The following is a 25,360-nucleotide window of genomic DNA, read 5'->3' on the forward strand; positions in this document are numbered from 1 at the left end:
ATGACATGGTGGTTTTGCGACGTTAAAACCCACATATCAATCAATCACCTCATATACATTTCTTGGCATAGTTGTCTGTCAGAGAGAGTGAGAGAGATAAAGATGCAAGGAAAGGCAGGGAGGTTAACCAGACGCACATCCGGTTTGCTACGCTGCACTGGGGAAGGGATAAAGGGGAGAAAAGAGGTTGCAGAAAGATGAGAAGGTACACACAATCACGAGCACAGTCGGGGAGTACACACAGTCTACTGGCGGTCGCTCAGGTTTGTTGACTTTAGGTAAAGTAGCAGTGTTTTAGTTAATTTCTGCGCAACTGAGGCAGATGCCCAAGGTCCCAGTATCTTCTGCACACAAAATGGTCCAGGGTCAAGTTGATTTAAAACCATCCGGAGCCGGCATCGCTGTGTGTCGTAGCAATCGCAGCTGCACAGGACGTGTTCGATGGTCTCTTCAGCTCCGCAGTAGTTGCATGTAGAAGTGTCTGCCATACCAATGTGAAAGGAGTACACATTTGTTAATGCAACGCCCAACCAAAGGCGGCATAACAGTGTCGCATCGGAGCGGGAAAGTTGCGACGGTAGCTTTAGCTTGAGCGAAGGATCCAGTTCATAAAATTGACACCTTTGGAAGCTGGTAGACGACCAGAACGTGCGTGTGAGATCTCGAGCCAGCAGGTAAAGTTGTCTTGCTGCATCCTAGTTGTTATTAAGATCCTTCCACGTAACTTTCCTTGGTGACTGCTCTTTTTTACGTTCGCGTTTAAGAATCTGTAAGAGTACATTCGCTTAAGGTAGTGTAGCGGATTGAGCATGCGCTCAAGATACTGCCACGGCCTTATGGAAATGCCACTCCGTCACAGTAACTGAAATGGCGCCGAAAGGACGAAGCTGGAAATGTTGTTTTGGGGCTAAGTATCGGCTCCCCTGTTGACCTGTAATTATGTGCGGTATATCTAGTGTCATTTCCATTAGGTGCTGGCTTACATCCATGAAATAAATAGCACTCGTAGCATACTTACATGCATAAAAAAAGCATGGGCAGTTTGGTTCTATTTTTAGAAAGCCAATCGAATGATCGTGATTTTGCGAGAAGGTGCCTTTTTCGCAAGCTTAAGCAACCCCAAATTATCTTCAATGTTCACTTACTTCGATGAAGTTTTCAATATAGACCAGAATATTGTTTGCCCTTGACCCTACGTTCAAAGCAAGTTCACATAATCTTGACTCAAGTTATCACCTCAAGTGACCAAGTGACCAGGGGAGGTAGTTTCGGTATGATTACGTCACTTGTGTGATGAAGGCTTGGGGTGGTGAGATAAGGCTTTAGAGCTTTTTAAATGATGGCCAGTTTGAAAAGTAAGAAAAAAATAGGGGGCGTAGGTAAAAATATATTTCGGGGGTGTGGGTACCTCTTCAATTTCGGGTAGAGTGGGATCTGCTATCCCCTTGAAATGGCTACTTTTGGCTCCGTATGCGATGGCGAAAGAAATTTCGGGGTTTGGGACACGGCTCCGGTGCACCCCTTCCTGACTACGCTACTTGGTTTGAAAAAATCTATGTGCTACCCACCATTCTGATACTGGCAACTTTGTATACACCAGCGCCGAATCACCCTGTGGTATGATAATGTGAAACTGGCGGTAAAGACAGACCGGATGCTTTTGAGGTCACCCTTTCGACCTGGCATGGTGCCGTCAACCAAAGAGGACTGCGCCTTGCATGCGACACAAAATTTTTGTGTATATATTGCCAGTGATACTGTGACAATATTTCCCAGACAGCGGAATCCAAGTCAATCAGTTTTTCCTCTGACAGAAAAATGAAACCGCCACCTTAAGTGAAAAGAAGATAAAAGTAAGCCCCATAACTGTCTCTCAAGGGGAGGACACCTCAACAGTAGCTCACGAGGAATGGGGGTAAGGAGAGATTAAAAGGATAGGAATAAGAGATATAGAGATAGAGAGAGCGGAAGGAGAAAGCGAGGCGCAGGGACAGCCACATACAGAAGTAAGGAGAAGATAGGAAAGATGGACACGGTCGAAGGAGTCGGAGGACGGCGCAGCACTCAGCGAGAGCTCTTGTCGGCGTCACGAGTTGGCGTAGGGCAAGCCAGTCGGTCAGAGCTGCGCTGTCATCGGAGATCACAGGGGCAAAACCGGTCGGCACGAAATCCAGTGAGCGAGTCCGAAAAATGAAAAGAGTTTTGTGCGCGTTCTTGAATTATGTGATCAATAGGCATAACTGATACAAATTTTTCAAGGCGACGCTCGGCCGGGGAATTTAAGGGTACATACGCGAGGAACCCTAACTGGGTGTAAGGTGTCACTTTTTGTGTTGTTAAAGGGAACAACAAGTATCTCAACAAAACGCGAAGATGAATAGTCGCTTTCGTCCGCACCACAGTGGTTCAACCGGTACAAAAAAGTACGTCCAAGTAAACAAGCCAATTTCGCTCTCAAACCTTCAAGAAAGTATTTTGTTTGGTCCAATGTCACATGGCTTCAGGTTAGTTGAAGAAAGACAGCGCAAAAAAAAACAATGACGGGGATGCAGGGACACAGTACGCTATAGGAGCGCTGAACTTACAACTGATATCTTTATTGCCCCAACCGCTCGTCTTTACAGCACACCAAACCACGTACACCATTGCAACAATACCACCAATGAAAAGCATCAGGCAATCAAAAGTACATTGTCACTGAAAGCAATCACGGGGTCTAGAATTACACTATGCACATGCTTCTTCAACACTCAGACAAAATGAAGACAAGTGAAAAAACAAATAAGCCATCCCTTGACAAGAGTTAAGAAGCAACAAAAAAATCAAAAAGCAATCACCAATCTACTATTTTTGAGGCATGCGTTCAGTGCAATAATACAAATCTTTGTGATTGAACCGATAAAAAACTAAAAGATAGAGGAAGACCAAGAATAAACAAAAAATGAAATGGCCCATTCCCCGCAGTGGATGTGAGCCATGTTTTTTAGGCCATCATCATCATCATCATGATCATCATCATCATGTATTGAAACAATTTATACAAACCCTTCGAGATATTAAATCTCACCATCAGCTAGCGAGAGGGATGGCTTGCATATGAAACTGTCCTCTGCTTCCCTGATGAAAAATGCTTCCACGATTTCACGGTTCGTTTTGCCATTGGCCTTCTTGAAAAATTGATTTATATATGGGGTTTAACGTCTTCAACCACCATACTTTTGAAAAAAAATTGTGTGTCCTAAAAAATGGGGGCAGATCTGCACTTTTTGCAATTAAAGGTTCTCGCTTTGTTACCCACATTCAAATTGTGTTCCATCGCTCCCTAATTGTAAGAACTTCCGGTCAGCCTGGTATACTGGCGTTTACAAGTAACACGTAGTTTCTAAACCACATTGGAAACGCATGATGTGGAGCACGTTCTGTGCTTCGTAGTACATAGCCGTCGTGAATGTATTTGTCAATTCATCGCACATAATGGAATCTTTATTTGCCATCGCTTATCAGACCTGGCTTTTCTTGCGATGCTAGGTCGATGTAACAGTTTCTTAACATGCTCGATACTGAATGTGAAAATAGTGGCGGTTAAGTCAAGTAAACATCTGAATCTTAATGACCAAGGAGGCGTTTTCAGCTCTAGTGGCTAAAGTATTCGGCTGCTGATCCGCAGGTCGCGAAATCAAATCCCGGCTGTGGCGGCTGCATTTTCGATGGAAGCGAAAATGCTGTAGGCCCGTGTGCTGGAATTTGGCTACACGTGAAGAACCCCAGGTGGTCGAAATTCTCGCAGCCCTCCACTACGGCGTCTCTCATAACCATATGGTGGTTTCGGGACGTTAAACCCCACATATCAATTAGCCGTTTTCAGCAGCGCAAAACAAGGGATACGTTGAACTTCACGCATGCAAATATTGTTTCTCGGTTATAGTTAAGTAGAAAAGTCGATTGATGTATTTCTTTCTGGATTTAGTCGTATTATTTACCTGTCATCTTGGACACGACGGAAAAAATAGTGATAACAAGCGTGCTTTGACAATGACCATCATTGTTTCAATTTTATTCTGGCGGGCCTGATACTGCATGTCAATGGGGAGTGGTTACCTTCCTGTGGCAATGCCCCGGGAAAGTTTTCACTCTGCTCGCCACACAGCAATGTAGAACGCACTGGTACAGGCAGTCTGCAGACTATTTTCGCACCATCTTGTTCGCCACTTTACGTAGCCCAGGCGGAAGTGACAGTTTGTTGTCCCGGAAGAACCGCATCAGCTCCCTGGCCCGCACGTGGTCATCGGGTGCTAGGAACGTGTACGTCCGGCCCCTCCCATCAAGTCGAACCGCGTGACCATAGCGGCGTCGGTAGTCGCTCGAGTGTACCGGGTGGTCATAACTGACGACGAAGCGGACGCGGTCCAGCTCTATGGGCTTCGTCGCCATGTCGGTTGCTACCAGGACAGACGCCTTGCCAGAGCGCAGGGCGTTGAATGCTTCTTGGTGTTCTTGATCCGTCTTTTTCGCGTGAATACCGACAGCCGGCCAGCCCTGAAGGCGCAAGACCGACGCAAGGTGTTCTACCGTCTGCTGCCTCTCGACAAATACGACGGTCTGGCCAGTCTCGTCTCTGAGGATGTCCTTTAACAGGCTGACGAGTTTGTCCACCTTCTTAGCCTTCTCGCATATGAGGACAACATGCTCTACAAGCTTATTCTGCTGCTCCTGCGTCGCTGTGCCGACGCTGATGTTGACGGGATTATTAGTGAATTTCTGCGCTAGTTCCCACGACTCCTTCGTTGCGCACGTCAGTTTCACGAGCGTCTGTCGGTCCGGTCGTATGTTGTCCGCGATCACACGAAGATTCTTGCCGAAGCCCATTTCCAGCATGCGGTCCACATCAGCCATAGCCAAGAGTGTGCAGCGGCCCAGATTCACCTTGCCTTCCTCCATGAATGCTGTGAGGCGACCGGGAGTCGCGACGCAAATATCAGCACCTTTCTTCAGCTGCTTAATTTGTGGAGGCTTGGCGTCACCGGACAAAATATACATCGTTCGAATCCCCAACTCCTTGATAAACTCTTGAACAGCGGTTCGAACCTGTAGAGCCGCTTCTCGCGTCAGTGTTAGAATCACAACAGCAGGTCCACCATCGCCCAGTACTGACGACTGATGTTTTGCATGGACGAGGGCTGGAACGAGGTAGGCCAGTGACTTCCATTTGGAAGCTGTGTGATCAACGGCCACGACGTCTCTGCCACTGAGCGCCACAGGCCAGCACTGAGCCTGCAATGCGGTCAGCGACGAGTCAGGGTTGAGTTTGTCGATTGCCTTTGTTAAGGATTCCGACAGGCCGGCTTCGTTTACGTGCAGGATGGGCTTGGGCACGTCGCGTCCTGTGACGATTATCTCGTTAGCGTTGCGGTACGCATCCACTTCTTCGGAGGACCTCTGGGCAGTCCGGGTATGTTCAGTGTAAAAATCCCTCTGGTACGATGGCAGGGGAACGGTGCTCCAGTCCGGAGGGCGTAAGTTGCGTGCCGCCCGGCGGTTCCGCGCGCTGGGATATGGCTCGTATCTTACGGGGAACTTTGGTAAGTTGACTTTGTTGCGGAGTTGCCGATTCCTGCTGCTACGTTTTTTGCCACGCTGAACGTTTGCTTCCGGTGCCCCTTCGTTCGGTCCATTGCTCGGTACCACAACGTATCTGGGGAGCATGGTCGGTGGCGGCTCGAGAACGATCTCTTGGTGCGTTACCACATCCAGGCCTGCGCTTCGCGTCTTACTCTTTCCCTGGATTCTTGGCTCGCTCGTCCAACGTGCTCCTTAGTTCCAAGTGCCTGTCCTCGAGTGCATTTCTTATTCGTCTTCCAGCCTTCGCACCGCCAAGGAATGGTTCTTACCCACTGCAGCAGGGCTCTCAAACACGTGACCCACTTGCATCTGGCTTGGGGCTCGCGGGCTGCAAATGCCTCCAGTCCACAGTTTTTTAAAATGTTCTCAAATAGTAGTTTCGTGAGCTACGCAAGCTTGACTGGTCTAAAGAATTTTTCTCGTGCGACACGCCATGTCGTAACGATGTGTGGAAGCATAAAGATGAAACAAGGACTGCAGCCTACAGTGAACGATGAGACTTTAGTCATTTGGGGGACTGATATCGACACGTAGTTAAAATCCTGGCACCGAATTTCCTGCAGAAATGAGCCGCTTATGACACCGGGAAAGTTTATTTTTCTTTTCAAATGAAAACCTTTGTTGACAATTTGCGCCAATTTCTATTCCCCTCCCGTCCCGCTATTACTTTTTTTAATGTCTTGACCCTAGTGCGATGGTTCGCACATGCAGCATTTATTGTAGACTTAAGTTGCATTGAATATGTTCAGATTCATAGTCCTTGAAGATTTTGCCGCTTGGTTCTTGGTCATACCTTTTTTTGTAGGTGCGCGCCTTCCATGACAGATGAACACCAACACCCCCTTACCTCAACCACCACCGCCATCATCTTCATCATCATCAGTTGCAAACAAGCCTGTGGCTCGCTCGCTCGTGCGAGTTTCAGACCCCTACACTACAGTGTATTGTAAAATGATATTGAATTGAATCTGATATTGACAGTGTATTGTAAACTATATTGAATCGCCAATCTACTATATTGAAGTTTTTAATTCAAGGAAAACCCTTCGAAACATAGTGCCGCATACGATGCCCACACGGAACCAATTTCCAAGGCTCTGAAATTATTTCAGTAAAGAAGCTATATCGCACAATTTTAAACAAACGTTACAAGTTGGCTACGAAAAACAAAGACCACATTTTCAACAGAATTGTCAGCGCTAACTCACGCTGAATTTGTGCGGAATTTGCGGGTTCGTGATGTCTGGAGATTACCCAGAACGCGAACCAATTACGGAACTCTGATGTTGAAATACCAGTTACCGATAATACTCAATAATTCCGAGCAACATACGCAACACCTAATGTACCTAATTGGCATCTGTATGATAATAAAAGTATCTGTGAATGTCTCCCCCCTTTTGTTTTTATTGTGTAGATTTTTTTATTGTGCACATTTTTCAGTTTTATTATCTCATTTATGTTGTTCCAGTGAAGAGAACTGCCATGTGCGTTTTATTAGCTAATTTTGTTTTGTGTAGCTCTATTAGCTTAATAATGTTGTTCCAGTGAAAATAAGTGCCATGTGGGTTTCATTAGCTAATTTATGTTTTTTGCGTACATTTTTTTCATTTTATTAGCTCATTTATGTTGTTCCAGCGAAGAGAACTTTTGTGTGACCGTTTTTTGCTTGACTTTATACTCTGTATAATACACTTGCCAAGCCTGGGGTTATGGACCCTGTCAAGCCCGATCTATGGATTTTTGTCTGTACCCATCAAGCCTAATTGATTGTCTTTGAAGCTGCAAATAAACCCTGGTTGATTGATTGATTGAATGAATTTAGAACCAGTTTGCATTCTTTGGAGACATTTCGTTCCATGACATTAGCAAGGGTGCTTGTGCTTTATTTCGGGAATACTTCTAATAGAGGGTGAAAAACTGTCTTCTTCGCAACGTTGCATTAATTATATCTCCCGGTTGTAGCATCGAGGTCCTGACGCCTTGAAGCTCTCACTGTGCGATTACCCGCCATCAGACTTCTTTGACTGGCTCCCAAGTTTCCTACCCCCGATCTTTTTCTGTCGCTTGCCTGTCGTATTTATTTATCTATATATTTCCACTATTGTTTTTATACCCACTTCCGCCCTTCCTTACTAGGCACTGCGCCATGTCGCCCAAGAGGCAGATAGAAATTGGGTGCCTTTCTCCTCTTCTCAAGAACCACTCACTCATTAAAGCGCATGGACAAGTTGAAGAGCTTGGCATAGCTAACTGTACAATGGTGACTTGGTATACAGCAAAGACGATGCTGCAAATCGTGCTCCTTTCCTCGTGTCGTCGTTCGCGGTTGTCGCCTTGCCTTCTAATAGTGTACCAGCAAGAAAAAAAAGACGCAAAGTGATGATGACACAACAGCGAAGCTTCCTGTTTAAAGACGATAGTCTTTCTGGCAATGCTCCAACATAAAAACTTTGGTACGTGTGAGTATTTCTGTCAGTCTGGCTGTCACTCGAACGATTAAGCCAACCGGCCAATTAGTTTAAGCACTTCCTTAACGCCCAGCCATCTTGATCTGGTGGCGGCGTTCACACTTGCAAACATTGTCGATCACAAAGCAAATATTACGCATCTCTGAGGCACAACATCAAGACGAAAGTATTAAATGCTGTGTTTCTTCATAGAAAACGCATAAATATGTAGTTTTAAAGACGCTACTGTCTCGTACGCTACGCTGACAATGCGATGCTATGTCCATAAAATGGGATGTTTCCCACGCATCACTAGGAAGGTACGGTGCTGCCACCTACGAGTGCACATGCGTTTAACACAAGCTTCTACTTCTCGACTTTAATTCCAGATGGCGTCCATATCTCACGCGGCACCTCCAGACAGGACACTATTGTTTTTCGAGGACATTTGCAGCGAATGATGAAGATACGCGGCCAAATTTTTTTTGTTGTTTTACTTGGAGTCATCGAAACAGTGCTACGGCGAAAGCCACCACTGCCCACGACCAGATGTCACCGGTGACCAAGCGAGGCGCCATGTTGCACGCTTCCGTGAAGCATTGGCACACCCGGAGGTACATTCCCGGCGGGTAGTAGCTGCGGCAGGGCTCCTCGTGTGTGTCCTTGAGGTAGGCGCACGAGCGAGACACCCGGTTCGGCATTTCGGGCTTGTACACTGGGGCAAAACGCGTGAAGAAATGACTGTCCATTGCTATAACAACAAAACCAAATTTCCTATATGCAGGTTATAACTACGTGGCTTTGCCCGCATAACGCCACGAGGACTGTTACAGCAGTCCTTTCGATAATACACTGAAATGTTTTTAAGCGTACATAAGAATAGACACTCGACTGAGTTCGTAAGGTTAGATGATCGTAATTATCATAAACAGCACAAGGAGAATGAGACAATACGAGTGCTCTTCAGCAGAGACTGCCAGGAATCTTAGCCAGGAATGTTGGTCAAGAGATACTCTTGAACTGTAGTGAAGGCTACTGTTCTCGTGCGAAAAGAACTTGCAGCAAGAAATATGCCATTTTCGCGTCAAAAGCAGCTAGAAATCGCTTGTCTTTTATTCTCCGATCTCACCTGATGATGCAGCAAGAAGTCTTGAGCTGGCGAGAAATCTCAAATCTCGATACTGAATGGCTTGAATGCCGACGGAACTTCTGGGTAAGTGCTTCATATTTTGCAATTCAACTGTATACGTTCCACCCAGGTTGTGGCGACAAGACAAAAGAAAAGGCGCACGGATGCTAGCGCAACTCTACTGAAGCTGTGCGAGTAAAAAAAAAAGTGACTGGAAATTCACAAAGCAGCCGAGTTGGTAATGTGATTCTAAATTAAAAAAAACTGTTGCAGCGCCTCTTTAAGGAACACTTCAGTTACCTGTTCATGTGGCGAAGACACGTTAGCTATAGGTAATGGCAATAACATATTAGCTAACAAGCAAGACAATACGCTTCGGTGATCAATAAATACTGTAACATTCATACTTCAGTCACTAGAAGAAGCAATAAGTGTTTTATAGGTCGGCAATTCGTTTTCCGCTTTTGATACCGCATTTGAAACTTTTGCGTATATAACATTTATGCTACAGAAGCTATTACGTCTCATGCAGCATAATACAGAAGCGTGTAGTAAAGTGAAATGAATTAATGGATTTACATCTTTTAACACCACGAATGGTGCGACTATGTGGCACGACACAGTGAACTGTAGCTGGTTTAACAAACTGGCGTTCTATATAGGGTGCCATTCCGTCTACGCATGTATGTCGATAAGAAGTCTGAGAACAACTATCGAACCCACGTCTTCGAACTCAGTAGCGGAGCCCCGTTATCCACTGTATAAGCTGCCGCGGTAGGTCCTGTGCCTGACCCGGTAACGCAGCAGTAGAACAACAATAACCATGCCACGATTATGAGAAACGCCTTAGTGGAGGACTACGGAAATTACGACCACTACCGGGGGTTATTTAACGTGCACCTGAATCTAGGTACACGGGCCTCAAACATATTCGCCTCCATCGGAAATTCAACCGCTACCACCGGGATTTGATCCCGTGACCTTCGGGTTAGCAGTCGAGTGCCATAACAATTATAGCCACCTTAACTACCAAGGCGCGGGCCAACGCAGCAGTATGCTTCTGTTGTTAAAGAAGAATTCGTACTAATGGCGTGAGGCGGGTATTAATCTTCGAATGCGATAACTCACCAGTAATTCAATAACCTGCCTATTTTTTTCATTAAACAGCCAGGTAACGAATAGCCCGTAGGCAAGATAACAGCTAGTCACTATGGGATGTTGACTGGATCTGGATTCCATAAGTAGGCAAACGCGTGAGAGGGAGACAGAAAATCCGGTGGGCAGATGAGATTAACAAATCTGCAGGTATAACGAGGCAGCAAAGAAGCACAGGACCGGGTTTACTGGTGAAACATGGGAAACGTCTTTGCCTTGCTGTAGGCCTAGTTCGGTTGACAATAATGACGACGAATTCCGAATGCCAAAGTGTTACACTAGAATATGAATGAAACGCACAACACAACCATTGCATAATAAAAATGACGCAATGCCAAAATGATGCACGAAATTAGTGTACCAGTCAAATATAAAATACGATACGAAGGCAGAAGATCGTTCATCTACCCTCTTTTCTGATAGTTTCTCTCGTGTATGATACAAAAAAAAAAAGGGCAGACGTCTACGGGGCAGATCGAAGGCTGAAAAGACGAAAAGTTCGCAGACAGGGTATGGGCGCTGGAGCGGACGTTTCGACATGCGGGTTCGTGTTCATCCGTTTTCAGCAGAGGTTCCATAGAGTCGCTCTCGCACGAGATGGTCCACCTCTTCTAGGCCACTCGAAACAAAATACCTTTACTACACTCGCGGACAGCTTTTTCTGGCAATGAAGTGAAAGATACTAGGCGGGAAATTCCGCACATGTGCCACTACGCGAAGTAGTCCGGTATTCCATGCATTCCAGACCGCTGTGGAAAGGGATGGCTCTGCGTGACGAGCGTTTCATACCGAAGGTGACACCACTTGGCGTTCGAGATACACGCAGAGGGCGTGGCTTTCGCACACGTTAAAAAACGTGAAGTGACAATAAACAAGCTAAAACAAATGCGAATATCCTGCTGATGTGAGCTGCGTAAAGTGTCAAAGAGGTACACGCAAAAAAAAAAGAAGGCAGTATCTTTCATATCGCACGTAGAAAATAAGAACACATTTGTAGGGATACATTCATTAGGGGTATGATACGCGCGGTTTGGCCCTGTGTCTTCACTGCATTGCCAAGAGTATAGCATAGGTCGCAAGTGAATTTAGTGCTTCATCGTTACTTTGTAGCACAACGCCTAAGCTTGTTATGTCGTCACGTGGAAGTAGTTAAAGAGACGAAATGTCAACCAATAGAAGCGCCACTCACTTTCGAGCCAGGTCTTCCGGCAGAAGGGCTGGTAGTCGCTGTCGTTGTACATCGCGGGTGGCACGCACTCCGTGATGTACTTCTCGGGCGAGGTCATGCAGTCCTCGTTGTAGACCGAGTTGCACACCGAGCAGGTGAACGCCTGGGCCACGTCTGCAGGGCAAACGAGGAAAGTGACGTCAGAACAACTACTACGAGAATTATTCTCGAATGCTACTGTCAGAATGTCACTACGGGAGCATCCGAAGACTACGACACAATAAAGGGGCGCTAAAAGAAACACCAATTTTTCTCCTACTACCACATTTTTCTTTCACAGTTGTGTAATAATCGTGCTTACCGCAAGAAGATGCTTGTTGAGCGAGAAAACGCATGAAGAAAAAACAAATGTGGATGTGGCGACGCCACCTAGATGTTCCCGCACTAGTGAACCCAAAGTCCTATTTTGACGGCGTCCACTCAAGGCTGATGATTGATTGATTGATATGTGTGATTTAACGTGCCAAAACCACCATATGACTACGAGAGACGCCGTAGTGGAGGACTCCGGAAATTTCGACCACCTGGGGTTCTTTAACGTGCACCCAAACCTGAGCACACGGGCCTAAAACATTTCCGCCTCAATCGGAAATGCAGCTGCCGCAGCCGGGATTCGATCCTGCGACCTGCGGGTCAGCAGCCGAGTACCTTATCCACTAGACCACCGTGGCGGGGCTGTCCACTCAAGACTACGTATTTTCCACTAGGTAAAAATTAAGTATACCGACCATTGAGAGAGAAAGTGAGCACGTCAAGTTTATAGAATTTTCCTACGAACAATGTCGCAAAAATGCGGAAAAAACACTTTCAAATCCATGATGTCCTAATCGGAGACTCATGCACAAAATTTAAGGATGCAACTTTCATTTTGACTTTCCCATGTATTAAGAAATATATGATACTGAAATTAACGTCACAACAGTGACTATACTTCATCATTGTGAACCATTTTATTGTTTGACTTTAGTGTCTAAGCTAAAATGCGAAGACATCCACAGTCGCGACTGCTGTAGACTTGTTGTATGGTTAGTTGGCGCATATCCTTGAATCTATGAGCCAGCCGAACGCATAGAGTGATGGAATACAGAACCGCTGGACTAAAAACTGGTGGTCCAATCGTTGCGTGCCACTTCTGTCTCCTGAGGTTCTTCTCCAAGGGCATGCAAGAGCGCCCATACGGCAGACAAGAATTCTTCGCACGCTGTGGGAAGGTGGACAGGAGAGTTAAAAGATGTGATATAATGACTTCAGCACACTGTTTTCTGGTATTCTACAGACTCTGCAGAGTGCTCGGGCATAGAGGCGTTCCTCACTGTACATGCACCTATGCTTATATGCCTGTTATGGCGAAAAAGACAGCCCTTGTGGCGTATTGCACTGAACGTCTATCGGGAAACACCAAAATTTTTTTTCCGTTACTCCATGACACTGTTCTCAAGTGAACCGTGTGCAACATGTACACATTTATAGTATGAGGAATGAGAGTAATACTAAACTGTTCGAAAATATCCGGCAAATTTCGAAACCAGAACGTGGTAGCTACATTATTCGTCGTAGTTTTGGTTTACGAGCAGTGGGAACTAAAGCAGTGCCACTCGTATCAACCATAGGGCCACCTCGGAGTGAATGGTGTGTTGAGGTGAAACGGTGGTCTCTGACGTCATGCTGACCCCACACGGCGGCCAGTAATACTCTGCAAGAAGTCCGGTCTGAAATTTTGTAACTTGTTACATTACGTAGTCTTCCGTAGGCTTACACCTTCAATACTTGACACAGAGTGAAACGTGTGGGCGATATTTGTTTCTCCGATGATCTCGCGCGATTTGCCCGCGACTACAAGAACCAGTGAAAGAGTATTGCCACTCACGAGGCGACAGTGCCAGCACCACAAGAAGACAGGCGACAGATGACGGACGTGGAGAGCAGGCGGCCATCTTCGATCACTTCTTCTTCTTGCTAGCGCGCGACCGCATCTTCACATGCTTGAGCCTACGGTGAGCGCAAGCCTCGAAAACAAAACCCGAAGAAATCAAGTTTTACACGGCACCATGTTTTCAGGCGAAAACCTTAGACGCCTCATTGAAAATAGAAACTGACCGCCGGGGTGGACGGCGTGGGCACGATTGATGATAAAAATGATTATTATGAAATCACAGTTGATGATGGTTATGATGTCATAGCACGGCATCATCGCTTAGTCTAAGGATGGGTTGATCACGGAGGTAATGCAAACCCAGGTGAGGGGCTGAACGCTGTCGGTGCCTTAGTCTCGAAGGGGAAAAAAAATTCCGAAGCTACGCAAGGCTTAAAGCAGCAAAGCGAGGCGACTCTGAAAATTGACCTGGTTGCATCTATGTTGCTTCTATACGCTGTTGCTTCGGTTTATTTCTAGGTGAAGCCATGTTGTTTATATGTTGATTCTCAGAGGAGAGACGTAGGAGCCAAACCACAAACAACCACAGCCACGACGCGGATATCGAAACTACTGAGACAGAAACACGCCGTTCAACACGCGGTTTGTTCAATGGCTGCGCTGTTAAACATAATGAATGGTACCGATCATTTTGTGAAACACGTTAACTTAAAGTTGCAATTACGAAGCTGTGCTGCAGGTGCCGAAACCGAATTTCTGCCAACACAGGTGGCTCTTTCTCCAATGTGGGCTTTCTCAGGAGAGCTAACAGCAATGGATCATTCTTTTTTTACATGTAGATGATTTACTACAGCCGTAGATCAAAGTTATTAAGTCCCTTACGTCCTATTAGAATGAATTTATCTATGCCCATGATTATGTCTTTCGAGCATCTATTTCTGGGTTTGCGAGTGTGAAGGTTTGCGTGGTTGAGCGGAATTATCTGGCTGAGACCAAACGACTAGCAAACTAATCTATGTCATTATCCCTATGTGTGGACCTATGTATAGCATTTATTGTTTATTTATTTAGATTTTTAGGTTAAGTTTTCTATCTATAAGGTATAATCTATTACTATAAAAGAGATTTATGGTTGCTTCATTTCCGTGAGCATCAAAATTCTATTCTAAGGCTTGTAACTTTTTTTTCTTTAACCTCCGTTACAATAAACTGAATAAGGCTTTATAAGACCACACTATTATTAGCCAATCCCCCACAGTGGGTATGAGCCACAAGGGAAGGTCAACAAGAACAAGAACAATACCGAGAGCTTTTGGAGGGACGGGGGGATCAATACGTTGACTGAGAACAGGTTGCAGAAGGAGATGGTAAAGATGGCCTTGCAGTTTTCTTGGGTGATTTCCTAAGAAATGTAGCGTGTAATATTTTACTCATTATCTATCTACTCAGAGTGGTCATAAGAGCAGCCAAGACGAGGTAATCAAGCAATTAAGACTTCCCGGGCCTTTTTTGAGAAATTATTTACTTCGATTCATTTTTAAATGTCTGTCCCATAAAACAATGTAAATGAAATATCCTAGCAGTTATATTAAAAAGTGTACAAGGTGTAAATTAAGTGCGAAATTGTACAAATTGTGCATCAAAACTCACGACTAGCTCTACGAGTGTAATGCTCCTTCATAAATGGTTCTAACGGTTCGACGACAATATAAATAGGGCTATGCCTCATATTTACAAATAATATATTTTCGATAAAATAACTACAATCGTTGTTATTAAAAATGAGGCTGCTAGTTTCAATATTAAGTTGCACTTTCCATCAATAAGGCTGACTATGCCGATGAGAAGTCGATGCTTTCAAGATAATTGCTTCGTTGACACCATCATCGCAAAAAACGTTTTTTTTTTTTGAAGGCTGCTTCATTGTAACTTATTATTGGTGGTGTAGTCAGTGGTGTGCTATACGTATTCGGGGCATATACGAGAACGGCCTGATCAAAATTGTAAAGTGGGAAGAATGTTGTTTTTGGGGTGAGTTTTAAATTCATTCTTGGAAGGGTAGCCTTAGTGAACATGAACTAAAGGAAGCCACACTGTCGGAAATGGTCTAAATCCTGTTTTTTTTATTGACAATCCATCCTACCTTGTGCCGCATGGATTCGTGTGTGAGAACCACACATGAAAGAGGACAAAAAAGTTCAGAATGAGCTGCTCTTTAAATATCTAGCTAAGGAAGTATTTCATTCATTCATTCATTCATTCATTCATTCATTCATTCATTCATTCATTCATTCATTCATTCGAAGTTTTATTTTTCAACTAATTTACCAGTCTTGTTTTACAGACCTGGCGCTGTGTAGCTGGCGCTGTGTACTAAGCTGGCGCTGTGTACTAAGTGAAATTCTAGTGACATTGGCCTGCCCATGCGCCCAGAGATATTACTCCTCCTCTTTGTCTTGCTGCTCTATTTTTTCGAGTTCGTAAAAAAATTTGCCAGCCTATTACACACTTTTTAACAAATGAGGAAGACAGTTTAAAGTCGTTACAGATTGTGTATGAGTTTTTGATTTTCTGCACTTTGTGTAATTTATAAGGCCGTAAAATCGCGGGTCAGACAACTTCCGTGACATAAGCAGCCACCGTGACATTGACTCGCATTGAATTATTTCGACGTTGCCAGTCACGTGTGTTTGTAAACGAGGTTCTGATCACACTCACGCACGAAGAATAGCCTTGTATTCAAATTTTGAAGAGCCGGTAACCTTCACAACCCAGAGGCGTGAGGTTCATTTTCTTGGAGCCGTGATGTGTTTATGAAAGCGCAAGAGATTGTTTTTTGCCCCCCCCCCCCCCCTTCTTTTCTCTCAGTGGTCGCGCTTTTCTCTTTGGAGATCCGAAGGAGACATAAGCAACAACTGAGGCTGCCCCAGAAGGAATGTTCTGGTAAGGCAGCACCAGAAGAAATGTTCTGTTGCAGTCTCAATTGTTATTTCGCGAACGAATGTGCGCCACTTCACATATTTGCGGGACCGGGAGGCAGCGACTATATACATAGAGGCAAAAGCGTAGGCGAAAGCACCGCCGTTTATCAGCGCCAAAATGTACCCTGACCATGCGGCGGTCGTGTTCGGGACACTCTAGGGTGGGTTTTCCTTTTTCAAGGAGTGCTAACAGAAAATTTTGAAAGCGATACTGTTTGTAGGATGTGTTTGTGGATCTTATCAACAGAAAACAATTAAAATCAATTTTAATGCGCCTATCAAAGCAACAGCCTCCTGCATCATGAATTTGTGTTGACTGTCACGATCGCTGTCATCACTCTCTCACGAAAGACCCCTTAGCGGAGAGAAGAAAAACTTCTTCATGGACGTGCACAGGAATAGTAAGGGTGGTGTCCGTTCTTGCCGGGGAAGTGCTTTTCGGGGTGGGTCTGAGGAGGGGTCCAACATACTTATACAATATCCTGGAGGAGACTCTAACCGCAGCAAGGAGGCGTCCGTGAAATAAAGCTGTCGACGCAGTGTTCACGTACCCGCGATGTTGTGTGCTCACGTAGCTAACCACGTTTACAATAAGACCGCTCTGGTTCACGCCTCACTCGGTGCTCCCTGAAATCGCAACTACGTCTGGCCGCTATAATGTTCTCTCCAAACAATTACTCACCACGAGCTTGATTAAGTGGGTCGGTAGCTACCTCTTATAATGAAAAATAAATCATCTCTTTAATGTCTGGTGTCAGTGCAATAGAAGCTTCTGCACAGCAGTTTGTGAACTTCCTAAAGACTCAAGAAGGTTTGCCTGTAAGGCTTCATCTACTAAAGAAATTCTAGTTCCTCGGAATGATCATTTATTTATTCATTTCAACTAATATATCTTCACCTACTTTATACGGAGGTAACCTTATGACTGTCCAATTCTATATTCCTTAGATGGCCGAATAATTATTTTTTCGTAATCAAAATTTCAAATTCCGTTTTCCTCCTTACATTAGCCACCGGTTTAATGGCCAGTCCCCCGTAGTGGGTACGCGCCACAACATAGGAGCAAGCAAGGAAGCAAGCAAGGAAGCAAGCAAGGAAGCAAGCAAGGAAGCAAGCAAACAAGCAAGCAAGCAAGCAAGCAAGCTGTTTCAACGCTGCTCCGCTCCCCTTAGTATTCCTCGGCAAAATAGTTTCGGAACGCTTTTCTCTGGTTTTCAATCATGCAGCGAACCAAAATTCACCAATGATTACGCATGACCACTTGTTTTACGCAATAGTCCTGTATTTTCACAGACATCGTGCCATATGAACACGTCTCTACCCATGCGTACTCTTCTTTCTAAAGTTGTGACACACAACGTACAAGGAGGCTGTGACATCCTCTTCGGGCAATGCCCAGACACTCAGTTAACATCTTTTTTTTTTGTTTCGAAATAAAAGCAATGACGGCCGCTGAAAAATTCTTTATATTACAAAACCGCGTGTTGAAGCGAGCTCTCAAGCAACGGATACTTCCGGGATGTCACCATGCTGGGCCTCCGTGGCTCTCGGCGTATCGGTCCATCGCGACGAAGGCAACATCCGCGCAAGCCGCCGGATATGCGACATGCCCTCAATCGCGGCAACGGCTTCTCCGGGCGAAAGCTTGGCCGTGGCCAACTCGACGCCTGTGATGTGAAATGCTCACCGCGGCTGCGTCTGCAGATTGTGCCCGCTGCGGCTAACAACGACGGGTTGAGCTACTCACTCACGGAAGGATTATCTCCGTTCTCTGGATTACCCTCGCCACCTAACGCCCATGCGTGGGACACGCGCGACGTGGGTTGCATGCCTGCTAATCGCTTTCCTGACGCCCGTGGCTGAAGCACAGGGTGAGTACTCACTCTTTAAAAAATGTAGAAAAAGGCTTGTAACGACGTGCGAAAAGTCAGTAACTGCAGCTGCTACCAACTTTTCACTACTGACTTTTGCCTACCTTTTCACTGCCTATACGTTAGCAGACACTCACAACTTGTAATGGTCACAACCTCCACCGTACGGTTACTATGTCGTGTCATGCACCTATAACAATACGAGATTTTTGCTACCTATTTACTTGCACAGGAACACACTCCTATTCATTTAGGCGATATCAGTAAACTTAACACACAGTCTTAAATCTTGAAAATTGGGCATCATTGATGTGGTATTACGCTAAGTAGGCATGAGATACTGTTTTTCTTAATATGTTTAATTTAAAGTCCTACGCCGCGTTAGTTCGCCCACCTTATAAATTTAGTTACTCGGCATGAACTGTGCATAACAGCATGACCAAAACTAGAAGGTGTAGACAAAAAGTCCCAAACACGCGTCCTATGGTCATGATCAGACCCGGCCCCAACATGGCGGTGCCCGTCCCATTGCCTTCTTCTTAAAATCAATAAGTATGCTCATGAACTGTGTCGAAGTTGTTTTTATAGAGTAACCCATGTGGTCAGAGAGTGTAGAAACAAAACCATGGAACAAAAGATGTATATGTTGGAATTGGCGTCCACATTCCAGTAACTCTAGAGAACAGCACCAATAAGTTTCTCAAATGGTAATGCGAAATTCCTCTCAAAAATGACCCTTTGAGATTTGGGTGGCGTGAGCCATCAGGCGATGGCTCATGCCACTTAGCCATAAATTTAAGTACAATTACTAAGTATTTAAGGATTGAATTTCACTCGCGCCTCGATTGTAGCCACCAATCAGCCTCCTCCTGATTATTTCTACCCATTTAAAGTCTATTTTTCCTTCAGTGTCCCTAAACCCCTATGCTTTAAAAATGTCGGCGATATTATCTTCGACTATAGGGAGGAGCCTTTTACAGAACATTATCAAATGTTCAGCTGTTTCCTCCTCCTCTTCACGCGCACTACATACCGTGTCTGTGCCTTCGTGTTTTGCTCTGTACGTCTTGTTCCGCAATACTCCAGTTCTAGCCTCAAAGAGCAGAGATCCACGCCGAGAATTATCGTGGAACTTTTCCCTTGCAATTTTTTGCTTAAAAGTTCGGTAGGTCTCCAATGATAATTTCGTAAGCATTCCCATCTTCCACATGTCCCTGTCTGTTTCCTTCACCTTGTTCTTAACCGATGTTTCCTTTTGGCCTGGTATTCTGCTGTTGTCTAAATACTTGCTTGACAATTTTCGAGTTCGTTTCCTCCATTTAGTATCGACATTCTTCATGTACAAGTAACTGAGAATTTTCCTAGCCCAACGCTCGTCTCCCATATTTCTAAATCGCTTCTCAAGTTATATCTTGCTGCTAGCTTCCCTGCACCCAAACGATGTCCATCCCATGTATCTCTTATTTGGGGTATTCCCGTGTGCTCCCAAAGCAAGTCTACCTATGCCACGTTGTTTATTATCCAATCTTGCTTGAACTTCGGATTTCATGCACAAGACCGCATTGCCGAACGTCAAGGCCAGGGCCATGTCCCCTTTCCAAATCCCTCTCACAACGTCATACCTATTGCAGTTCCACAGTGTCCTATTTTTATGACAGCTGCATTCCCGGTGCCCTTAGTCATTACGTATCTTTTATGCTCGCTTAGATACTCTGCCCCGTTATTTATTTTTACGCCCAAGCATTTTTATTTATCCACTACTTCTAGGGTGACTTCCTGTATCTTATGCTCACTGCCTTTGTTATAATTAAAAATCATGATTGCCAATTTTTTCCTGCTGAACTTCAACTTTAACCTATCTTTCTCATCACCACATATGTCTATCAATTCCTGCAGATCTTCCTTGTTGTCGGCTATTAATACTATATCATCTGCATACATCAATGCTTGTAATGACTGTTAAATGTGTTTCCCTTGCTTGACAAAAGTGAGGCTGAATCCGAGTCGACTCACCTATAATTTGGCTTCCAGTCCCTGGAGATACAGCATAAACAACAAAGGTGACAAGGGACATCCCTGTCGAAGCCCTCGTTTTATCTCTATAGGTTCAGATACCTGTTCTTTCGAATATCGCGTTCGATGCTCTAACCACTGAGCTATCACAGCGGCCTTACCAGTTCTTTCCATTACGTAACTACCGTGTTACTTTTATAGATTTCCTTTAGAAGATTAGTTATTCTATCTTTCACATCTAGTGTGTCCAGTATTCCCCACAAGTCTTCTTGAATCACACTATCGTAAGTCCCCTTCATATCTAGAAATGCCAGCCACAAGGGCCTGTGTTCTTTTGCAGCTCCTTCAATAAACTACATCAATGAAAACAGATTGTCCTCCAACCTCCTTCGTTTACGGAACCTATTTTGTAGTTCTCCCAGCACCCCCTCCTTCTCCACACATGTCTGTAGTATTTCCTTTACAATTTGCATCACCAGCCTGTGAACAACCCACGTCGCTGTTATAGGACGGTAGTTGGTTTTTATATCGGCTTTGTACCCCTTAACTTCATAGATTATGCTCATCCTGCGTATCACCCATTTGGAGCTTCACCATTCATTATTGCTTTGCTCGCTGCCTCTCTTAATGTTTGCTAATAGTTTGGTTCTAGATTATTTTATTTATTTATTTATTTATTTATTTATTTATTTATTTATTTATTTATTTATTTATTTATTTATTTATTTATTATTTATTTATTGGTACTGCAATCCCCTGGAGGGCTTTTAGCAGGTGGGTACAAAAGACGTAAACATCAGCATATAACACCAGGCAAACAGATAGAGCAGGCTATCACATTTCACGTAGTAGGCAGCCATATAACACAAAGCAAACAACTAACTATCACTTGCGTTTTACAACGTAAATAAACGTAACAAAATTTTACCGATGACACATCACTCTCAATTTAAGAAAAGAAAACAGAACTAGCACACAAGTAAAATTATTTTCTCTGTTGTTCTAGACCAGCGGCAAAGGATGTTAAAGACTGTGTTGTGACATGATGGTTATTTAAATTATTCCAATCCTCCACAATTCTGGGGAAAAAAGAATATTTGAAGCAGTTTTTGCGGCTACAAAAGGGAGTTATTGTATGATCATGGCGTTGTCTGGTGGCGTAACCTGAAGAAAAATGAAATAATTTTTCCAATATCTATCTTGTAATGCCCATTAATTATTTGATATAAATATTTTAATCGGGATATGCAGTTTCTTTCTGAAAGTGAAAGTAAGTTAGCTCTTACTAACAGTTCATTTACCGAGGTTCGTTCATAACTGTTATATATGAAGCGAACGGCTCTTCATTGTACTTCTTCGAATTTATGAATGTTAGTTTGAGTAAATGGATCTCAGATCACTGCAGCATAATCAAGTATGGGGAGGACTATCAATTTGTAAGCAAGAACACGGACAGATGGAGGGGGAGTTTCGAAGTCCTTCGTAAAAAGAACAGTTTCTGATTAGCCTTGGAAGTTACCATGTCAATGTGTTTTGTCCAGTTAAGATCATTTGTTATCCATAACCCAAGATACTTGTAGGATTGAACCTCGGAAAGAATGGCATTGTTTGTAAAGTATTGAAAATTTACTTTGTTTTTCTTATGAGAAATGGACATGTACACTGTTTTTTCAAAATTGATGGACATTTGCCAAGCCTCGCACCAGGAAACAACCCTGTTAAACGACTCGTTTAACAAAACTTCGTCCTTTGAGGATTCTATTTCAGAATAAATAACGCAATCGTTCGCGTAGAGCCTTATATTTACAGGAATACTGTTTACTATGTCGTTAATATATAAAATAAATAGAAGGGGACCCAGAACCGACCCTTGGGGGACGCCAGAGTCAACGGAAACCCTGTGAGAGGAATGATTGTTAAAATCTACAAACTGTTCTCTGTTTTTCAAGTAGGCCGATATCCATTTAATGAGTTGATCATTCCAGAGAATTTTTTCTAATTTGTATACTAATTTATTGTGCGAAAGCTTGTTGTCAAAAGCTTTTGAAAAATAAAAAAATGCATCTGTTTGTTTTCCATCATTAATTGAAGTAGCGAAGTCGTGTATTGTTGATACCAATTGTGTCGTTGTTGAAAATCCCTTCCTGAATCCATGCTGATGTTGGTTTAAGATACTATGTTCGTCCAGAAAACATGAAATACTGTTGTGTATAATGTGTTCCAAAAGTGTACGAACGGTTGAAGTTAGCGAGATGGGGCGATAATTTTTGACACTCTGCTTGTTGCCCGATTTATGGATAGGCTTGACTCTAGCTGTTTTCCAGTCGTCTGGAACCTGGCCCTCACGCAGCGATTTTGTAAAAAGAACATGGAGGTATTTCGACATCCATTCAGCGTATCTCTTTAAGAACGCATTAGGGATATTGTCCGGTCTAGAGGACTTTCTGATATTAAGGTTCACAAGCATGTTCAATATGCCCTGTTCACTAACAACAATATCGGGCATTCGCGGCGAAACAGTTTCAACGATCAGTAATACAGAGTTGTCACAAGAAAAAAACCGATTTGAAGTGATCGTTAAAAGCATTTGCAATTCGAGCAATATCGTGCGTAAGAATACCATCGACATTAAAAACGTCACACTCTTTCGAAGCGGGCGAAATGCTCCTCCAAAATTTCTCGGGACACGAGGTCAAGTAATGCGGCAAGGATCCCCCAAAATAACGCTGCTTATCTGTTTGAATTTGATTTTTCAGTTTTGCTGAAAGCTTAGCCATTTGTTCTGAATACGCTACGTTCAGACTTCGTTTTTTATTTAGACGCTTTATTTGCCTTCTTAACCTCAGTGTTGTCCGAGAAATCCACGGATTTTTTTGCTTCAATTTTTAATTACCAAAGGCACAAATGATTCAATGCAATCTTTGACAATGTCCTTGAACCAGTTACATAAATTATGTATATAAGTTTCATTATTCGCAAAGTTATCAAAGTTGAATGAAAGGAGATCTATATTAGCAGTATCATCTGCACGATCGAAATTAGGGAAAGATAAACAGGGCAATGTCTTATCGAACACTGTGTCACTTAGAGTAAATAGCACTGCAAGATGATCGGAAATTCCCGGATATATCTCAGTCGTTGCTTCAGGTGTAATTGCCTGGTTAACGAAGAAAAGGTCTAGGGTTGACTGATTGGTCCTTTGAATTCTTTTGTAGCCTTCAACTAGCTGAAGGAGGTCAAAAATGTAGCAAATATCAAGCATAGCTTCACCCAAAGGGACACACTGCTTCAGGGCAAACTTTTTCCAATCTACATTAGGTAAATTATAATCACCTGTCATTACAATCCGGTCATCATGCTTAATATTCAGTTTCCAATAGTTTTTCAATTCATTGAGTACGTCAACAGGAGCGTTTGGGGGCCTATAAACACCTCCTATAATGTAACGGACATCGTTGTGATAAGCCTTCCAAAAAATACTTTCTACTCCTGGCACATCAGCCATTCTACATATTTTAAGGTTATCCTTGAAAAGTACACAAACGCCGCCGCCTTTACTAGCCCGGTCATTTCTGTATGCGCTGTAGCCAGACGGAACAAATTCACTATCAAAAACCGAGTCGCTTAGCCACGTTTCCGTCAAGACAGCAATAGCAGGATCATGAGAAAGTAATAATGCCTCTAATTCAGTGGCCTTATTAAGAACGATCCTACAATTTACATTAGGTATCTTTAGTGCGCCATAGTGCTTGTTTTTGTGTCAGATTTTTTCTTCAGCCGATAGCGTGACCCCTTTCCTTCGTCCCATGCAAACAAGACTTCATCGACCTTAAGCTTATCGTAAACTAGCTTTGTCTTACAGCCACGCAGCCTTTCCTCCTCTGAACTTTTCCACAATTGCTTCCGTATTTCTCGAACTCATTTGGAAAAGTCTTCAGACAGGGACAATGCGCTTCCCTTCAATTTAAATGCACTCGACAAAACGTTAGTTTTTTCCCGGTAATCAAAAACATTTTATGATCACAGGTCGTGGCCCAGCCTTTGTTTTTTTGCCAAACCTGTGACATCTTTCAATGCCTGTTACCGTTATTTCCAACTTCTGCTGAAAAATATCTTCCTCTATTTCAGCTTTCAGGTCCTCATACTTCTCGTCAGGGGGTTCCTCTAACCCGTAAATGATTAAGTTACTTCTGCGGCTTCTATTCTCAAGGTCATGTACTTTGTCAATAAGTGTTGATACCTGCTCTTCAAGCTTTGATGTTGACACCTTCATATTCTTAACGTCGGAAGACAAACTGCTAAGTTCATTCAATTTCTGTTCGAGGCTGTCTATACGATCTGCTAAACTTGAAATTCTTTTTTCAATCTTTACTTGCGATTCCTGAACGCGTTCAAAGACACAAGTAAGCTTCTTTTGTCCTTCCAACAGTTCCTTCAACACGTCTTGGTTAGGAGGCCCTGGGTTTGATTCAATATCCCCACATGCCAAAAGATCCCTTGATAACACAACAACACTGTTAAGAAAGCAATGAACACACTGTGGGCAAGGCAGCAGCACTAAAAATCGGTCATCACTACGTATCCAATAAGCAAGATGGTGATGACTAACCTGAAGCACAAAGCAAAAAGAATTGCTCAGCATGTTGCCCGTTGTGCTGCAGCCATGCCCACTGGCGAACGACGGAACCGGGGGGGGGGGGGAGAGCTTTTATAGCCCTTGAATACGGCACGTGATGTGACGCCATAGTCGTAAATAGCCACGCTGGCACGATAAAGCGAAGTTCAGCCATGTCACACGTGTTGTTCTTGACATCCGCCGTCCATTTCAGCGCAGGCCCCGGTCCGTGTTGTGCGCATGTCCTTTGGAGATAGTCTGGTGCCAGATGGATACCCAGAAAAACCTGAAGCACAAAGCAAAAAGAATTGCTCAGCATGTTGCCCGTTGTGCTGCAGCCATGCCCACTATTAGAATGATTGAGGTGCCGTCTGGGCCTGTTGATGTGCTATTAGGAACTATTAGGAAGAGAAATCGTCGAGCAAG

At 43.9% G+C, this 25,360-nt stretch overlaps 3 protein-coding genes across 3 annotated transcripts in view; 1 reads left to right on the forward strand and 2 right to left on the reverse strand.

Moving 5' to 3' along the window:
• Positions 1–4,025: 4,025 nt before the first annotated feature.
• On the reverse strand, positions 4,026–5,880 carry LOC119181716 (putative ATP-dependent RNA helicase DDX5). Its single transcript, XM_037432959.2, has one exon. The coding sequence runs from the start codon at positions 5,701–5,703 to the stop codon at positions 4,183–4,185; it is 1,521 nt and encodes a 506-aa protein (XP_037288856.2). The 5' UTR covers positions 5,704–5,880; the 3' UTR covers positions 4,026–4,182.
• A 2,553-nt stretch (positions 5,881–8,433) lies between these two features.
• Positions 8,434–13,539, reverse strand: LOC142774372 (uncharacterized). Its single transcript, XM_075874755.1, has 3 exons — positions 13,449–13,539; positions 11,543–11,695; positions 8,434–8,784 (listed from the first exon to the last, which is right to left on the reverse strand). Exons 1-3 carry the CDS (start codon positions 13,513–13,515, stop codon positions 8,573–8,575), a joined length of 432 nt encoding a protein of 143 aa, XP_075730870.1. The 5' UTR covers positions 13,516–13,539; the 3' UTR covers positions 8,434–8,572.
• A 4,482-nt stretch (positions 13,540–18,021) lies between these two features.
• The window catches only part of LOC119181715 (receptor-type tyrosine-protein phosphatase kappa-like), a 131,769-nt gene continuing 124,430 nt past the window's right edge, over positions 18,022–25,360 (forward strand). Inside the window, exon 1 of the mRNA XM_075875614.1 lies at positions 18,022–18,306. Within this exon, the coding sequence (XP_075731729.1) occupies positions 18,234–18,306 (73 nt within the window). The 5' untranslated portion in view covers positions 18,022–18,233. The remainder of the gene's footprint in view (positions 18,307–25,360) is intronic.

This window comes from Rhipicephalus microplus, chromosome 10 (assembly GCF_043290135.1).
Source record: "Rhipicephalus microplus isolate Deutch F79 chromosome 10, USDA_Rmic, whole genome shotgun sequence".
NCBI lineage: Eukaryota > Metazoa > Arthropoda > Arachnida > Ixodida > Ixodidae > Rhipicephalus > Rhipicephalus microplus.